This window comes from Mya arenaria, chromosome 15, assembly GCF_026914265.1.
Source record: "Mya arenaria isolate MELC-2E11 chromosome 15, ASM2691426v1".
Classification (NCBI taxonomy): Eukaryota; Metazoa; Mollusca; class Bivalvia; order Myida; family Myidae; genus Mya; species Mya arenaria.
In genome coordinates this window covers 30021875-30035388 of record NC_069136.1, presented here as the reverse complement: position 1 = coordinate 30035388, position 13514 = coordinate 30021875, and the positions used below count along the sequence as shown (strand labels likewise).

The 13514-nt window shown below is 38.8% G+C and overlaps 1 protein-coding gene across 1 annotated transcript; it reads right to left on the bottom strand.

Annotated features, from left to right (window-relative positions):
• Positions 1–1395: 1395 nt before the first annotated feature.
• Positions 1396–2985, bottom strand: LOC128218745 (uncharacterized). Its single transcript, XM_052926431.1, has 2 exons — positions 2866–2985; positions 1396–2749 (listed from the first exon to the last, which is right to left on the bottom strand). Exons 1-2 carry the CDS (start codon positions 2915–2917, stop codon positions 1758–1760), a joined length of 1044 nt encoding a protein of 347 aa, XP_052782391.1. The 5' UTR covers positions 2918–2985; the 3' UTR covers positions 1396–1757.
• Positions 2986–13514: the final 10529 nt, after the last annotated feature.

Below are 13514 nucleotides of genomic sequence, written 5' to 3'. Positions count from 1 at the left end.
GTTTCATAGCAAGATGGGATTTTCATTACTAACTTCTATACCCTTCATTCAGTTGATTTGCATACTTGACACAATTGTTGACAGCCATCATAAAACTAGGTTACATAACTCCATCTTATCCTAAATACAATTTATGTCCCTTGGTCGACACAGTTTAGTGCAGACACACAATTAGGTTGCATGACCCTGGATAGACTTAACAAATGGTTAAGGGTTAGCTCCACTATTTAAGGAATACGGAGGCTTTACTTCTCGCCCGGCGTCCAGTTAAAGTTTTAGGGAGAAAATTACATAAATCCACATTATTCTAAATACAAATTATTGCCCCTGATTGATTTAGGAATAAAGCAAGGGGTAGCATGCATTGGAATTCTTTATTTATAACTTCTATTTCCTTCATTCAATTGACTTAATACCTCAGTCAATTATTGACGACCATCTTACAATTAGGTTACAAAACTCTGTATTAACCCTAAATACAAATAATGCCCATTGATTGACATTTATTTACATTTTTTATCGATTTTGAAAGGCACATTTTTATTAGTTTCACCATCTGGCTATTAGAATGACGTCATTAGAATGGCTAATTTTAGTTAGTTTGAAATAGAGTGACATATAGTGACCAAACTTGGTATATAGGAATAGTTAATGGGATTGCGCTTGGGACCCTAGGGTCAAGGTCACTGTTACTTCAAATAGATAAGCGTTTGGTTCTGAATAACTTAAATTAGACTTGACATTTTGTGACCACACTTGTTGTGTAGGAATAGCTTATGGTGAACTTCCATGGGATTGCGTTTGGGGCCTAGGGTCAAGGTCAAGGCCACTGTTAGTGAATGTAGAAAAAAAAAGTTGAAACTGAATCTCACAACAAAGGCTGAAGTTCTTCTGTCAATCATTGAAAACCTGGTTTTCTCGCAATGCGGCGTTTTTTGTTTACTTCTTAATTTGACTTTTTATTGCTGTTGACAGGCACATATTACATCATTGTATTCATTTCTAAAACAAAACGGCGTTTAGTCGAGCGCGCTGTCATGCGACAGCTCTTGTTTAATTCAGATTCCAAATACCGTTCATTTACATATACTCTACACATTTGTTTACGGCCATAGCATGCCGATATAAATTAATTGCTAGATTTCCATCCATTTTTTTAATTGAGGCGTGGAGACATTTTCTTAGATGACTGTTTCACCGTTTTATATTTTCATGCTTCTTCTTACCGCATAAGCTGGGGGCCATATTATTAAAAAACAACAACAGACAAATCATGTGTTTCACTGCACCTATTATATGTTTTATTAGTATCAATGTTATCAGAGAACTTTTTTTAGTAAAGATACAGTTAAATACTAATATACAGCTTTGTTTGTTGTAATTTTACCCCTTTTTGGCATCAAAGGCTTAATATGAGAACTTTTTAGTAAAGATACAGTAAAATACTAGTATTCAGCTTTGTTTGTTGTAATTTTACCCCTTTTTGGCATCAAAGGCTTAATATGAGAACTTTTTAGTAAAGATACAGTAAAATACTAGTATTCAGCTTTGTTTGTTGTAATTTTACCCCTTTTTGGCATCAAAGGCTTAATAGTTCTTCCTTCGATGAATATTTCACAAGTATGGTTATTTTCCTCGGTATCGATACGATCTTCTTCAGTCCCCAATACATTTCCCTGATTCCGCTAGTGAAAACACTACCGGCCGCTTTCTGAACTTGGAAACTGTATCCAGTGTTAACTCAGACACAAACGCTTTCAACAACATTGGTCTCGCCGGATGTAATAGTTAGTACCATCGCTAGCTACCAAACTTCCATGAACTGCCTCATATAAGCGGCACATTCGGTCAGAAACGGTGAAGGTAAACGAAACACAATCTGCATGCGATTCGCACGCATCTGCGCACTGCACACGAGACTTTGTTATCCGCGTGACTAGTGTGGCTATAGAAGTAGCTACGGCAACGTTTTTCTGATCTGCGTTAAAGTACCCGTTGTATGAGACACAGTCATTTGAAGCTGTGTTTGACGGATATGGATTTGGCCAACTGTTGTTTTGACATTCACTAATATACTGAGAAAAGTCCCCCTCTGCAAACCTGTTGTTATACAAAGCACAACAGATCATATCCCCGCTAAAATATGGTCCGTTACTGCCTTCCTGTGGACGTCCAAGCCGAATGATTCCTGGCTGACCCAAACAAACACCTCCTGAAAGCTTAACGGTTCCCAGATGACTGTCTATGTTTGTAAACAACCTTATTTCTTGTTTGCTGGCGTCATAACTTACAGCGAACGATATCCACTCACCTACATTGGCGATAGTTATTTGTGGCGAAGCCGTAATTTCTCCTTTACTTCTTCCATTATCGTCTTTGACATGTAGAACAGTGCTCGTTTCATCAAACAGTAGACTCATTTCGTGTATTCCAGCACCGGTATTATCAGTAGCAACGAAATGAAAAATTGTCCCGGAAGTGGCTGAAGATGCCTTTATAGTAACAACAACTGAGAAATCTTCAATTTCCGTCTCCAAACCTGGCACCGGAAGGTCAACAACGGACAGCGGTGAGCTCTGGAAACGGACGGACGAGTAATCCAATGTTGGCGAAAATGGGTCTCCGGTGGACAGCGAGCAGCCCGCCTTTCCGGCGGAAGTCTGTGTCCTTAAATCATACGTCGGGTTAACACTGTACAGGGGCCATATGGAGATTGGCTTAGAGTAAGCCAACAGGCCGTGGAGGCAGCCTGGAGAAAAAAGCAACACATGCAAGCTCATTCAACTCAAATATTAAGTACATTTCAGATAAATATTTGTCAAGATTGAATCAATTTTAATGGATAACGTAAAACAATGAACGTACCACTTAGTAGAACCAAGAGCAGCTTCATTATTGTTCCTGATCTAATGTCCATTAACGGGTTGAGCTATTTTTTCGTGGTGAATTTGCGGTAATTGAGACCCCTGAGATGCACTCGCGTAGCTGGTCCGATATCTTCTACACCCGATGTCTTTGATAGCGTATCGAGTAAATGCGCTCAGCTGTTATGGAAATGATCCCAGTTAAAGCTGCACCATCACTATTTGCCATGGTTACAGATAGGTGGGTTTATGCTTGAAAAGTGGCTTACTTTCAGTAATCTACATATGCATGTTACTCTGATGGCTTTGTCAAACTATATAAAGTGCCTTTTTATTAACTCAAATCAATTTCATTGTAAATTAAAGACCTCCGGCCCAGAATATTCACAGCATGAACAACATTACAAGTATAACATAATAGTGCTATCATACTTTCTTGGCTGTTTTATCTATTTTCAATCGCAGTCTTTTTTTGTGAGACAAAGTGTGCTACCTGTTTAATAAAACACGTCTCGTAGTTATTCGTTAGACGAAAAATGCAATTTGACATCTCTGACCATTGTACCAAAAGATAGTTTGACCTTATGCCCTCATATTGAGGAAACTCGAAAAATGCAGGGAACTTATTTTCGCACAAAAGAGTTCCAGCAAAAAATACATTTTTACTTAATTTTGTTTAACTGAGGTGGGAGAAAAAGCATCTACCATAGATACATGTGTATGTTCATCCCGACCTTCGCGCAGGTTGTTTTGCGGAAAAACCTCGTTTCCGCAAAACACCCTACGGTCGGGTCGGAATCAACCATTCTTACGCTCTCGGCCATGGAAGATCCAATAATTTAATCCAATTTCAACGAACTTAAATTTAAGTATATTTAAACTCATTTTGCAGTGGAAAACTATCTGACAACTGAGAATGGACTAAGAATGCTCTGGTGTCTATATTCTACATACGATGTCACTCATATAGTATTCGGCCGGGGGGGTAGGGACGCTTTTGGTATTAGTTTTCGTACTACGGGTTGACGCTAAACATAAAAACAATTTGATAGGGCCTAAAACAAAATATATACCGTATATAATACAGCACATGTTCTGTATGTGTTTTGGCAAATTTGAGCAGACTTTGCTCAACAGAGAAAATTAGCGAATGCCACATAACTGAAAGTCATCTATAACAGGCGGATGGCAGCTTTAATCTTGTCCGCCGACCGGATGAGGGGCAGAGAACGAGACAACCCGCGCCAGCAATTAACATTGTCTCGCTAATTGAAAAGCTGCGTACGCTGTCGGTACACTTCAATAAGAACAATACATAGAATTTGATCCGATGACAGAACCCAGGACGTCTTCTTTCAACGATTGTTACATCATAGTCAAACTTAATTCGAAATCAATCACGTAAAACCATCTCAGTTTGATGTATGAAAGGAACATAAAATGGTCACTTATTTGTTTAGGAAGAAGATGACTGTTGACTTTGAATAAACAAGCGTTTATGAGAATATTCAATTACTGTGTGCTTTGTTCTTCAATTCAAGTGATTGCCATCTTGTAGGAACAACTGTCGCTAATGAAAAAAATAAACAGAAGCGTTAAGGGATGTTTTACTAGATGTTGAAAGCCTTTCACAAACATTCAAATTACTTGGCAGTTTTTTGACGACAGAAGTGAAAATCATTAAACAATGTTTGAAAGTTGTGCGATTTTAGCTGTTAATATATGATTGTCAACAAAAACACATTAGATATGGGTTTTGTTTCGTTGTGTTGTGTTTTTTCTCTCACAAATATTTAGATTACAGTTTGAATGTTAGAATTGTTTATAAAAGTACAGATGATGTGTTGTCTGTCATCTGAGGTAATAACAGCTTGCATTAAGGATGTGTTCAATGATATATTGCGTTCTGTATTTATGCACATCATGACTTAAACTAAGAACATGCATTTATTTCTGTACATTCAAATACACCTAAATCTGTTAATAGACAATACTAATTAGGAGTGTTACCGAGCTATTGCTTTGTAACATGGTCATTTTCAGCCATACGTGGCAGAGATGGTAAAACTAATATATTTAGATTATATAATATTTTATAAATAACTATATTAAATGATAAAATTATTGTGATAAAAAAGTTATTCCGGGCAGGGGATGAAACACCCTTATAAGAAGGACTCCAGGACTATTTTTTTTTTAAAAAGCAGCTTTTTGGCAAGGGATGATAGCATTCTCAAGACCTTCTTATTTATACGAGAATAAACATGGAAATAGTAACGCTGTCACGGTAAGTGACGAATGCCTCCGAAATGCCACCGTCAGAAATTGGATATTAGAATTTCCGTACCGGGCATATGTGCCAAGTCTAGTTAAAATCCTCCCCTGCATGAAAAAGTAACAGCCTGGACAGGAAACTAGACGGATACACGGACGGCCGTTTAGATTTTTATATGCTCACCTTCGGCGACATAGAAAAAAAGATCACGATATGTTACTGATAGTGCCACCTATGGTTCCAGCAGGTCAGCCTACAGTCTGATAGTGTCACCTATGGTTCCAGCAGGTCAGCCTATAGACTGATAGTGCCGCCTATGGTTCCAGTAGGTCAGCCTATAGACTGATAGTGTCACCTATGGTTCCAGTAGGTCAGCCTATAGACTGATAGTGCCGCCTATGGTTCCAGTAGGTCAGCCTATAGACTGATAGTGCCGCCTATGGTTCCAGTAGGTCAGCCTATAGTCTGCTAGTGCCGCCTATGGTTCCAGCAGGTCAGCCTATAGACTGATAGTGCCGCCTATGGTTCCAGTAGGTCAGCCTATAGACTGCTAGTGCCGCCTATGGTTCCAGCAGGTCAGCCTATAGACTGATAGTGCCGCCTATGGTTCCAGTAGGTCAGCCTATAGACTGATAGTGCCACCTATGGTTCCAGTAGGTCAGCCTATAGATTGATAGTACGCCTATGGTTCCAGTAGGTTAGCCTTTAGACTGATAGTGCCGCCTATGGTTCCAGTAGGTCAGCCTATAGACTGCTAGTGCCGCCTATGGTTCCAGTAGGTCAGCCTTTAGACTGATAGTGCCACCTATGGTTCCAGTAGGTCAGCCTATAGATCGGTAGTACGCCTATGGTTCCAGTAGGTAAGCCTTTAGTCTGATAGTGCCGTCCATGGTTCCAGCAGGTCAGCCTTAAGACTCATAGTGCCACCTATGGTTCCAGCAGGTCAGCATACAGACTGATAGTGCCGCCTATAGTTCCAATAGGTCAGCCTTTAGATCGGTAGTACGCCTATGGTTCCAGTAGGTAAGCCTTTAGTCTGATAGTGCCGTCCATGGTTCCAACAGGTCAGCCTTTAGACTCATAGTGCCACCTATGGTTCCAGCAAGTCAGCATACAGACTGATAGTGCCACCTATGGTTCCAGCAGGTCAGCATACAGACTGAAAGTGCCGCCTATGATTCCAGTAGGTCTGCCAATAGACCGATAGTGCCGCCTATAGTTCCAGTAGGTCAGCCTATAGACTGATAGTGCCACCTATGATTCCAGTAGGTCAGCCTATAGACTGATAGTGCCGCCTAAAGTTCCAGTAGGTCAGCCTATAGATCGGTAGTACGCCTATGGCTCCAGTAGGTAAGCCTTTAGTCTGATAGTGCCGTCCATGGTTCCAGCAGGTCAGCCTTTAGACTCATAGTGCCACCTATGGTTCCAGCAGGTCAGCCTTTAGACTGATAGTGCCACCTATGGTTCCTGTAGGTCAGCCTATAGATTGATAGTACGCCTATGGTTCCAGTAGGTAAGCCTTTAGTCTGATAGTGCCGTCCATGGTTCCAGCAGGTCAGCCTTTAGACTCATAGTGCCACCTATGGTTCCAGCAGGTCAGCATACAGACTGATAGTGCCGCCTATAGTTCCAGTAGGTCAGCCTATAGATCGGTAGTACGCCTATGGTTCCAGTAGGTAAGCCTTTAGTCTGATAGTGCCGTCCATGGTTCCAACAGGTCAGCCTTTAGACTCATAGTGCCACCTATGGTTCTAGCAGGTCAGCATACAGACTGATAGTGCCACCTATGGTTCCAGCAGGTCAGCATACAGACTGATAGTGCCGCCTATGAATCCAGTAGGTCAGTCTATAGACCGATAGTGCCGCCTATAGTTCCAGTAGGTCAGCCTATAGACTGATAGTGCCACCTATGATTCCAGTAGGTCAGCCTATAGACTGATAGTGCCGCCTATGGTTCCAGTAGGTCAGCCTATAGATCGGTAGTACGCCTATGGTTCCAGTAGGTAAGCCTTTAGTCTGATAGTGCCGTCTATGGTTCCAGCAGGTCAGCCTTTAGACTCATAGTGCCACCTATGGTTCCAGCAGGTCAGCATACAGACTGATAGTGCCGCCTATAGTTCCAGTAGGTCAGCATACAGACTGATAGTGCCGCCTATGGTTCCAGTAGGTCAGCCTATAGATCGATAGTGCCGCCTATAGCTCCAGTAGGTCAGCCTATAGACTGAAAGTGCCACCTATGGTTCCAGTAGGTCAGCCTATAGACTGATAGTGTCACCTATGGGTCCAGTAGGTCAGCCTATAGATCGATAGTGACGCCTATGGTTCCAGTAGGTCAGCCTACAGTCTGCTAGTGTCACCTATGGTTCCAGTAGGTCAGTCTATTGATGGATAGTGACGCCTATGGTTTCAGTAGGTCAGCCTATAGATCGATAGTGACGCCTATGGTTCCAGTAGGTCAGTCTACAGTCTGCTAGTGTCACCTATGGGTCCAGTAGGTCAGGAGTGGGTCAGCCTATAGACTGATAGTATCACCTATGGTTCCAGCAGGTCGGCCTATAGATCGATAGTGCCGCCTTTGGTTCCAGTAGGTCAGCCTATAGATCGATAGTGCCGCCTATGGTTCCAGTAGGTCAGCCTGTAGTCCGATAGTGTCACCTATGGTCCAGTAGGTCAGGAGTGGGTCAGCCTATAGACTGATAGTGTCACCTATGGTTCCAGCAGGTCATACTAGAGACTGATAGTGTCACCTATGGTTCCAGCAGGTCATACTAGAGACTGATAGTGTCACCTATGGTTCCAGCAGGTCATACTAGAGACTGATAGTGTCACCTATGGTTCCAGCAGGTCATACTAGAGACTGATAGTGTCACCTATGGTTCCTGCAGGTCATACTAGAGACTGATAGTGTCACCTATGGTTCCAGCAGGTCATACTAGAGACTGATAGTGTCACCTATGGTTCCTGCAGGTCATACTAGAGACTGATAGTGTCACCTATGGTTCCAGCAGGTCATACTAGAGACTGATAGTGTCACCTATGGTTCCTGCAGGTCATACTAGAGACTGATAGTGTCACCTATGGTTCCAGCAGGTCATACTAGAGACTGATAGTGTCACCTATGGTTCCTGCAGGTCATACTAGAGACTGATAGTGTCACCTATGGTTCCAGCAGGTCATACAAGAGACTGATAGTGTCACCTATGGTTCCTGCAGGTCATACTAGAGACTGATAGTGTCACCTATGGTTCCAGTAGGTCAGCCTAGAGACTGATAGTGTCACCTATGGTTCCAGCAGGTCATACGAGAGACTTATAGTGTCACCTATGGTTCCTGCAGGTCATACTAGAGACTGATAGTGTCACCTATGGTTTCAGCAGGTCAGCCTACAGTCTGATAGTGTCACCTATGGTTCCAGCAGGTCATACTATAGACTGATAGTGTCACCTATGGTTCCTGCAGGTCATACTAGAGACTGATAGTGTCACCTATGGTTCCAGCAGGTCATACTAGAGACTGATAGTGTCACCTATGGTTCCAGCAGGTCATATTAGAGACTGATAGTGTCACCTATGGTTTCAGCAGGTCATACTAGAGACTGATAGTGTCACCTATGGTTCCAGCAGGTCATACTATAGACTGATAGTGTCACCTATGGTTCCAGTAGGTCAGCCTATAGACTGATAGTGTCACCTATGGTTCCAGTAGGTCAGCCTATAGACTGATAGTGTCACCTATGGTTCCAGTAGGTCATACTAGAGACTGATAGTGTCACCTATGGTTCCAGCAGGTCATACTAGAGACTGATAGTGTCACCTATGGTTCCAGTAGGTCAGCCTAAAGACTGATAGTGTCACCTATGTCCGAGCATAAACAATAGGAATAGGTTTTGTATTGAACGATCGCTGTTAGTGATGGATCAATGCTAGATGATTTTGTCATTGTTTAAAACATGTTAAGTCTTGAAAGCTAATTAACCTACATTGTTTTCAAAGAAAATTAATTTGCATTTACAATGCACGTCATTTTCTGGATGGTTAAACACATTCATTTGATGGCATTGCCGATATGCTAAAGTCACGTCTGAACAATGAATAACACTTTTTTAACCTTACTCGTGATATATCTTTCCAGCCTATCGGAAAGACATTGGAATACATTTAACGATAGTAATCGAATTTCAAAGATATAATTAAAATATTACGACCGAATGAAAATCGTGTTTTTAAATGCTTGATATATTTCTTTGTCAATTAAATCGCACAGCAGAGCGTTTTTTATACTTCCGAATGTAATTTGTTAGTCAAGCCCAAGAAAGTTTTGGAAATATTTAAATAAATCATGGTGACAAAGCTTAGCTTGCTCCTAGTTACAATGATGTTGACATGTATTCTGTTCAACATTTTCCGAAATAATTGAATTTTCTTCATTTCAGTTCATTCAATAATTAGAATGTTGTCTTTAGATATGAACCATTTTATGAATTGCTCCTGAATAAGGAGGGGCTGGCCATGAAAATTCAACTTAAATGGGAGACGTGAATAATAAACCACAGTGATTGAAAAGGACATTTATTCAATGTCAAAACTAACGTCCGACGAGAGGAACCTTTTCATGGCGATTCGCTGAAGGTGCTGTTAAGGATGGTTTGCTAGTAGAAAATGGGAACACTATCTGAGTGAATTCAATTATACAAGTTACGACAAAAATATCCTATATAACGTGTTTTTTTCTTCTTACATATTCTTCTTTTTACTTAAAAGTGCTGAGGAATTAGGTCGCACTTTCATAATTATTATCAACAATATTAAATTAAAAAAGCCACAACAGACCTTATATGCAAAATTATTTTGAAGATGTTCTCATTGACCCCAAGGAGTTTATTTCTCACTAACTAGTTAAGGTTTTTATTACAAACAAATGACAATTTAAAGAAATTCATGAAAGGGCATGTTTTCAAGTTGTGCTTCAATAGCTATGTCACTATATTGCCTTGTTTACTTTCAGACCAGAAAACACATCAGTTACAACTTGAAACGTTTTATCAATGTTCATGCACATTTGATTTATACATAAATGTGAACTCTTCTCACGTATGCGTGTGTTGGGCCAAAATGTATCACCTGGTAGGCAGAAAAATCACTTTTGACTGCTCACTTATCAATAACTACCTCCATTTTAAAAGCATGGAATGAATTGTTCGTTGCGGTACTCACAGAGAAACAATATGCGAAATACAATGCCAACGTTGTGTTATTTATTTTGCCCAGTATATATACTAGTACCAGTTTGCTGTCACACTGTGTTACTAATAGCATGCTCAATCATTTGAGGAGGCGTTCTGTCACACTGTGTTACTAATAGCATGCTCAATCATTTGAGGAGGCGTTCTGTCACACTGTGTTACTAATAGCATGCTCAATCATTCAGGAGGCGTTCTTTCAAGTTTAACATTTCGTTCTTTCCTTACGAGAAGCAGAGATGTAAGCATTGAATCTGAAGTTAATAATAAGTTTTATTAAAGTCGATGTTTTAATTGTTTTACGTTTATGCCATTTTCGTTTCGTTTCGTTTGTTGCGTTTCGTTTTGCTTTCCAAATATTTGTTTATTATTATTATTATTATTATTATTATTATTATTATTATTATTTATTATTATTATTATTATTATTATTATTATTATTATTATTATTATTATTATTATTATTTATTATTATTATTTATTATTATTATTATTATTATTATTATTATTATTATTATTATTATTATTATTATTATTATTATTATTATTATTATTTATTATTATTACTATTATTATTATTATTATTATTATTATTATTATTATTATTATTATTATTATTATTATTATTATTGATGCAGTAACAAGTTGCGCTAAAGCATAGGTAGGAGCATCAGTCAGAGATGGTAGAGTTTAAAAAAGAGCTTTAATTGCTCAAAAAAGGGCTCAATATGTTTAAACTAGGTTTCCGCGAAAGTGTGTCCTAACTCATGGAAATGAAGGTGTGTGCCCCGTCCATTTGTTGTATTGTTTGAAAATTTCAGGGGTTTGGGACAAGGGGTGAAAAAGCGTCTTCTATATAATTTAAATAATTATATTAAAATATGTTCACCATCTTGTCTCTAACTGATGATGCTGATAAGTTGCTTGAAGTTATCATGGAAGTTAGAGAAATATAAAAAAACGGGTAAGTTTTTCGTTACATTGTTGTTCTTCACAAAGTTTTTAAGAAATCATAACTCGAATCGAAATGTTTCCTTCAAAATAATTCACAAATGTCTGTTAAGTTTGTACAACGAAACAATCCAATACTGCTAAAAATATCTCATCTTTGTGGCGTCAAGGCGTCAGTTTCAGAGTGTCGGGCAATGGTAAATTGTCGCGACTTAGTGAATATATTATGAAAGCAAATAGAATTGATTTATGTCTGTACCAAAAAGGAAAAGCAGCGAAACATGATCGTTTATAATAATTTTCGTTTAAAGATCATCAAATTGTTAAAATTAAGATTATTAAAATTACCTAGGTATGTTTGCATAGTACAGAAGTTTACTTGAATGACCTCGTTAAGATTTTTATGCATATTAAATGATCAACAAAATATTGAACATTATGGTACTGAAATTGTTAGAATGGCTGTATATTATAATGAGCATTTTAAAGTAAGAATCGTTAATGAGATTTGTATATGAATGTTGTCACATTAATTCAGTTATAATCGTGTACTGAATATATGTCAATACGATTTGTTGGCTGATTAAAGATGCACTATTACTCCAACATAATATTTACCACAATTCATATTTTTGTTTTATTATTCCAAAAATGATGAATAAATGTCGAAAAGAATTGTTCTAATGAAGGATGCCTATTTTAATTTGAAAGAAATGAGTATAAAACACAGTATTTCTATCATTTCAGATCATAGTAGATCACAGTAAATCTTTTAGCATTCACCAATCATTTAATAGTTTTGCTTTTTCAGCTATTAAATACACGGTTACAATCTTATTATCAGTAATTAATATTTTCCATAAATGCATTATTAAGTAAGTAGTTAAAGGTTTATCAGTCAAAATATATGTTTATTATACATGGGTATGCATTGATATTAAATTAGAGTGTCACTTTAAACATCTATTTCATGACGTTTACAAGCTTAAATTGCCTGCGGAAAACAACAGCCTTAACTATCAATCATAGTTACTTCGCGCATGCGTAAAGGGCAAAGCGATCTATGTAATGTAGACGACCTTACAGAATCATGCAGGTCGACAAAAAATCTGTACGGAAATAAATGTTTGTATTCACTGTCGAATATGCTCTACGTTATATGGAGTTGCAGTAAATAGAGTAAATCTTCGATTGTCATCGGCCAACAAATAGAGTCAATCCTCGATTGTCATCGGCCAATAAATAGAGTCAATCCTCGATTGTCATCGGCCAACAAATAGAGTCAATCCTCGATTGTCATCGGCCAACAAATAGAGTCAATCCTCGATTGTCATCAGCCAATAAATAGAGTCAATCCTCGATTGTCATCAGCCAACAAATAGAGTCAATCCTCGATTGTCATCAGCCAATAAATAGAGTCAATCCTCGATTGCTATCAGCCAACAAATAGAGTCAATCCTCGATTGTCATCAGCCAACAAATAGAGTCAATCCTCGATTGTCATTGGCCAATAAATAGAGTAAATCTTCGATTGTCATCAGCCAATAAATAGAGTCAATCCTCGATTGTCATCGGCCAATAAATAGAGTCAATCCTCGATTGTCATCAGCCAACAAATAGAGTCAATCCTCGATTGTCATCGGCCAACAAATAGAGTCAATCCTCGATTGTCATCAGCCAACAAATAGAGTCAATCCTCGATTGGCATCAGCCAATAAATAGAGTAAATCTTCGATTGTCATCAGCCAACAAATAGAGTCAATCCTCGATTGTCATTGGCCAATAGAGTAAATCTTCGATTGTCATCAGCCAACAAATAGAGTCAATCCTCGATTGGCATCAGCCAACAAATAGAGTCAATCCTCGATTGGCATCAGCCAATAAATAGAGTCAATCCTCGATTGTCATCAGCCAACAAATAGAGTCAATCCTCGATTGTCATCAGCCAACAAATAGAGTCAATCCTCGATTGTCATCAGCCAATAAATAGAGTCAATCCTCGATTGTCATCAGCCAACACATAGAGTCAATCCTCGATTTTCATCAGCCAATAAATAGAGTCAATCCTCGATTGTCATCAGCCATTAAATAGAGTCAATCCTCGATTGTCATCGGCCAACAAATAGAGTCAATCCTCGATTGTCATCAGCCAATAAATAGAGTCAATCCTCGATTGCTATCAGCC